Below are 5259 nucleotides of genomic sequence, written 5' to 3'. Positions count from 1 at the left end.
CACCCTTCCTCCTGGTGCACCATTGGCTCGGACGACACGTGCATTCAATCAGAACGTTAAAAACACACAGATGCCTCACCTTCAGAACTTTAAAATTTTATTCATCAAATGAGTCAACAAATAATTCATGTGAGTCATTAATATAAATTTCTTTGTGACAGCTATATAGTGGTGCCATTGCACTGGTATAAAAATGTCAGAATCCACATGACAACTCCTGTCCTTCATGGTTCTAGAGTTGGATCCCACACAGTAGATTCTGGTCAGGCTGAAGGTGACGTCCCTCCTCGGGACATGCCGTCCCCATCGAGTCCTTCCTTGTCACCATCCAGCAACTCACACGATGGGGTAGCTGATCCAGGTGGCAATCCCACAGTGATTGTCCCGGTCTCTGGCTATCTTTGCATAACCATTTAAGCCCCAGTTTTTGCCCCAGCTGAAAGAAGAGCAAATTCTCCATTTAGTAGGAAGAATAGAGAACATTGGGTTTCATCAGAGCAAATGCCTGATTTTAACATTGTCACAGAGGCCACACGCTTAGCAGAAAGACTCCAGAGAGGCAGACAGACGTTCTCCTCATCCTTTATAAATGGTTGTGTCTTAATCTGCCCATAACTTCTACCCCGAATTCTAAAATAATTTCCTTACACTGAATTTCAAAATTAAAGACAGTGGGAAGACAGACTGTTTTTCCAGGCACATCTGGTACAAAAAAAAGAAAATGTTCAAAATTTAGAAAAGCAATAGTACAAACACCGTATCAATAGCCTGAGGAAGCTCGTGACGAACTCTAATGATACAATTGCACATTCCTAGTTCAGTGTTAAACCTAAGTGGGACAAAGATTTCTGGGACCTGTGTGCAAATACTGACTGCACACAACTCTTTCCTTTTCGTTTCCCAGTGTAAATATTTTTGGCATTTTCTACCTGTTCTTTTTTATAAGTATTGTTGTCCTGGGGACATTGTGACATTTACCAAAGTTCTTACCATATATCACAGCTGAATTCACCCCCCACCATTCTCCTTTATTCTCCCTCCCCCCATTCCTGGAATAGTTTCAGCACAACTCATTTTCCATTTTCATTCATGAGTGCATAATATTCCACCATATTCACCTCATTCACCCTTTCCTTATGTCCTTCCCCTCCCACTGGTACCAACCCCCAGACAGGACCTGTTTTACCATCCTGTTCTCCATTTTTATTTCAAAAAATGAAATTTTTGTTTGTTTGAGACAGCTATACGGGGAGTTTCATTGTGACATTTCTATTTATTTCTATTCATTTCTATTTATTATATATTATATATTGTATTTAATATATATTATATAATTTATTATATATTATATTATACATTATACATTATATTGTAACCTGAATTGGTTCATCCTTGCTATTTTTCTCCTTTCTACCTTATCCCCCTTCTTATGTCTACCTGTTCTTGATCAGCCAGTATTTTCTGTTTTCTGATTCTTCTCCTTCAAAGCCATAGCCAACGACCAGGACACCATGGTCCAGGGCAAAGCGGTTGCACTTTGGTTCATAATAAATGCCTAGAAAATAAAACCACAGCTTGTGTGAGTGGCTCGGGGACCTGACAGTGACCCACGGATAAGAGCAATAAGGAAGGCATTTCTAAATTCACCAAAGTGACATAAACTCCAGGTAAGACTTATGACTGTGAGATCTAGGCTCTCAAGGCTAGATCTTGGTACAAGGCTTGGTAGACGCATGGGAGAGCACTGTTCGAAATCTTGTCATTTTACTGCCAAGAGGTGAATTGCAGGAAATAGCACAGAATGCAGAATTACTTGAATCCAGAGGTTCTTGTCAGACTTAAATATAAAAATAAAAGCTCTTGGGACATTTGCAAAATAGCGAATAATTAGGGAAATTTTAACTAATACGGTATACACTTAATAATGCTGCTATTTAAGAAATTCCTGAAATGCATATCTGGGGACATGCCAAAGTCATGTCATGACTGTGAGGGGCCAGTTATTGCATATCCAGGTTGAAGGACTTCGTGCAAGCCGTGCACTAAACTCTCTTCCCGCCATGCTGGCACGTGATTGTACCTTTGCACCTTTTTTCTGCCTCAGTTTCTACAAAGAACATGCTCACCTCCCCTGTAGAACTTGAAGGAATTGTGGCTGGCGTCGAGGGCAACAGAGATGGGCCCCACGGTGGCCACGGCCTTGGCCAGGGCCTCCTCGTTGGGAGGAACGTGGACTTCACCTGTGGCATTGGCAGCAGAGTGTTCTGGATTGTACCTGCAGGGTCCGTCCTTTGGAGAGGGAAGAAGACACGATGACAGCCACCCGCCTCCCGGATCGTGGGTTGGCATCACAGCCCTCCGCAGGCAGTCTGCACTCAAGGGTCTCCAAGTCAGTGCTGTCATGAATCAGCCCAGGAGGTGACATGCTGTGGGTTGACTTGAACTGAAATTTAGTTTACATGTCACAAAGGAAACTTATCCGATCGGCCAGTCCACAGGAATTCTCACACTGGAGAAATGCATTAAATACAGATCAGTGTGATTGCATTCAGTGTTACCCAGAAATAAGGTCACCCGTGTGCCACCCATGTCACCCCAGAGCCAATCTTTCACAATGACTGAACTCACTCAGGCCTCGTCCGGATTCTCCCATCTGGAGGGAAATCCTGACCAAGGCGACTTTTATTTATCTCTGAGGTCGCTTCACCTTCCACAGCCAGAGCAGGAATGACAGCCCGGGAAGGGACTCCACTTACCCTGGCCTCGTAAGGATAGGACTCCTCGGTGTCCAGGCCTCCGTTCTGCTGAACATATCGGAAGGCGAAATCCATCCGGCCACCCCTGCAGCCCACGTTGCGCTGGGGACGGGAACAGTCCACCAGGTTCTGCTCGCTCAGTGACACCAGCTTGCCAGTTTTCTTGAACATCTGTCCTTCTAGGGCCCCAACGGCGCTAAAAGCCCAGCAGGCATTGCACCTACCCTGAGAAGGGAAGGAAAGGCTGTCGTGCACAAACCAACAGCACGCCGTCGACAAAGCTCTTATGTCTGAATATTCTTTAAGGGGAGAAAGGTGGCCCGCCTGTCACTCTGAAGCCCGACACAGTAAATGTTCACTATTCTTGGTTTCTTCCCCCCAGGGCCCCGGAAGGGGTGCGTGTGTCGTACCTGGTTCTTCACAGGAGTCACAAAGCCTTTCTCTCTCCAGTCCACGGATTTGGGGATTTCTTTTACCTCCAGTTCCTGAAAGACTCTAACCATTCTGCGCCTCTGCCTCTGAAAGCCATTCCTCGCCTGCTTGAATTCTTCAGTGGTCTTCAAGGAGAGTAAAAACCGTGTTAGAAGCAAGAGATCACTTTGTGAAGAAATGAAGAGCGGAAGCACGGATGACCCAGGGCACACCCCACTCACCAGGTCCCCAAAGGCGTTCATCTCCATGGTGAAGCCGTGTTTCCCGTGTCTGCATTCCTCATTGTGCAGCTCAATCATTTTCAAGTTCTCCTCCCATACCGCTCGCCTCTGTCCTTCTTCATCCTACAAATCAGTACAAGTGATGGTCTCTCCTTCTATTTAAAACCCCTCGTGTTCAACAGGTGGACCTGGAGACAGAGATGGCCACGGATGGCTTTGCACACTGGCAGGCATTCTCTACACCCCCAAAATGGGGGTATTAGTGTACATTGTGCTTACAGCAGGTGACACTGGGTTACTGCCTTCGAAGCCTCTCCTTGGCTATAAAGTCCCAACAACAAGGACCATTCTCTCTGGAGTCCCTCTGGACTCTCTTAACGTGTCCTACCGTGCTGTAGGTTTTGTTGTGTTTTGTCTTCCACTCCTTCCATTGTGCATCCAAAGTGTGATTAAGAGTTGGAGCAGCTGAGGTCACCCCCAAGCAAAAGATGGCGAGGAAGAGAAAAGGATTCATGCTTCACAACCTAGAAAGGGAAAGAAATGAGAGTCCCATGGCACCAGTGCTGTCAAGGAAAGCATTCAATGAACACCTTGCTAATTTGGGACATTTGATTCTGCACAGGAGCAAAGTTATCTCCAAAAGTTGGGAGAACACCTCACACCTTCATCTTTCCTAACACCCAGCAGGAGATGAGCTATGCCATGGAACCTCCTCTTCTTGAGCGAAACCCTTCTGGAATGTCCTTCTAGAGAGTCTGGGAAGGGCAGCATCCAACACTCCAGCATTTCACATATGAGACACCAGCTCCCCACTTGTTGCCCCACTGAGGGACAAGAACCAGAACTGCCAGTGCCAGCACGTGGACAGGGGCAGGTAGCTGCCAGAGCTCCAGACTCAGGTCTGGATCAGGTCTCCCTTGTGGGACTCTGAAAAGTGACCCTCCAGGTTCTGCCCTCAGCACATTCCTGAGAGTTCAGAGGAAGCTTCCTGGTAGTGATTGACAAGAGAACGTTACCTGGTGGTGTCGGAGAGCTGGGCGTCAGATCCTGGCTTGTAGCCACACAGCTTTCTTATCTCACCTGGCCAGACCATGTCCCAGACTGAATTGCACAACCCAGGAGCCTCTGTGTGGTCATGGCGTCACCCTGGGCTCCCCGGCCTCCCTCTTCCACTGGCCCCAATTGCCAGTGCTAGCTAGGACGAATGCTCTTGTTTCTGCATCTGCCTGGCTGACCATGTCCCTGTAGGGGTCCCCTCCTCCATTCCCTGTTCCCATCATACCTTGGTGGTCTGCTCACCTGAGGTGGCTGCAGCCGTTCAGGTGCACTCAGCAGGTGCAGGTGCACTCCCAAGACGCAGCTCTTCAAAGATGGCTGTCCTGCAAGCATCTGGCTTTGCTTTGTGGACTCAGGCTTTAAGGCCTCAAACCAGCTAGCTGCCCTGCCTCCCTCCCCATCTACTTAACAGCGATTGGCTGCCCGGGTCGCAGGGTGGGATCTGTGTGTCCTCTGAGACCTTGAGCAGGAGGCAGCTGGAACCCAACCTGTCGCAGGGTGGATGGCTATTTGGGGAGTGGGTTCCTTATTGAATGAGTTCACCTTGTCCTTGTGTTTCTGGGGCTCACCTCTTTTTGATCTTCTGCCTCAGGATGCCCTCCGCCATGTGTGACCAAGCAGAAGGCCCTGGGCAGGTGGTGACAACATTGATAGTGAACTCTCAGCCTCCTGATCGCCAAGCAATCCATTTCTGCCCATTGTGAATGACCCAATCGGTGGCCTTCTGAAACAGCCGCACAAAACAGACTGACACAACTCCTCTAGGTACGGCGTGGAGTCAAGCAGTACTTGTC

At 47.9% G+C, this 5259-nt stretch overlaps 1 protein-coding gene across 6 annotated transcripts; it reads right to left on the bottom strand.

The window, feature by feature from the left end:
* Nucleotides 1–336: 336 nt before the first annotated feature.
* LOC109687922 (procathepsin L-like) lies at nt 337–3923 on the bottom strand. Of its 6 annotated transcripts, none has more exons than XM_074052679.1 (7): nt 3798–3923; nt 3410–3532; nt 3167–3313; nt 2748–2981; nt 2127–2211; nt 1438–1555; nt 337–436 (listed from the first exon to the last, which is right to left on the bottom strand). In XM_074052679.1, exons 1-7 carry the CDS (start codon nt 3921–3923, stop codon nt 337–339), a joined length of 933 nt encoding a protein of 310 aa, XP_073908780.1. The 6 variants fall into 6 exon arrangements, with proteins under 6 accessions (XP_073908780.1, XP_020021639.2, XP_073908782.1 ...); XM_020166050.2 differs by having other exon boundaries at nt 2127–2289; nt 2757–2981; XM_074052681.1 differs by having other exon boundaries at nt 2127–2289; nt 2757–2814; nt 3168–3313.
* Nucleotides 3924–5259: the final 1336 nt, after the last annotated feature.

The sequence above is a fragment of the Castor canadensis genome, chromosome 13 (genome assembly GCF_047511655.1).
Source record: "Castor canadensis chromosome 13, mCasCan1.hap1v2, whole genome shotgun sequence".
NCBI classification, from domain to species: domain Eukaryota; kingdom Metazoa; phylum Chordata; class Mammalia; order Rodentia; family Castoridae; genus Castor; species Castor canadensis.
Note: the sequence above shows the minus strand (reverse complement) of the source record. Positions and strands in the feature narration are given on the sequence as shown.

Excerpts from the sequence above, each read along its gene's own strand:
- LOC109687922 (XM_020166050.2), bottom strand. The coding sequence starts at position 3,923 with ATGAATCCTTTTCTCTTCCTCGCCATCTTTTGCTTGGGGGTGACCTCA. Across the intron at positions 2,982-3,166 it reads TGACTCCTGTGAAGAACCAG|GGTAGGTGCAATGCCTGCTG; the intron begins GTACGACACACG and ends TTCCCTTCTCAG. Across the intron at positions 2,290-2,756 it reads CCTATCCTTACGAGGCCAGG|GACGGACCCTGCAGGTACAA; the intron begins GTAAGTGGAGTC and ends CCCTCTCCAAAG.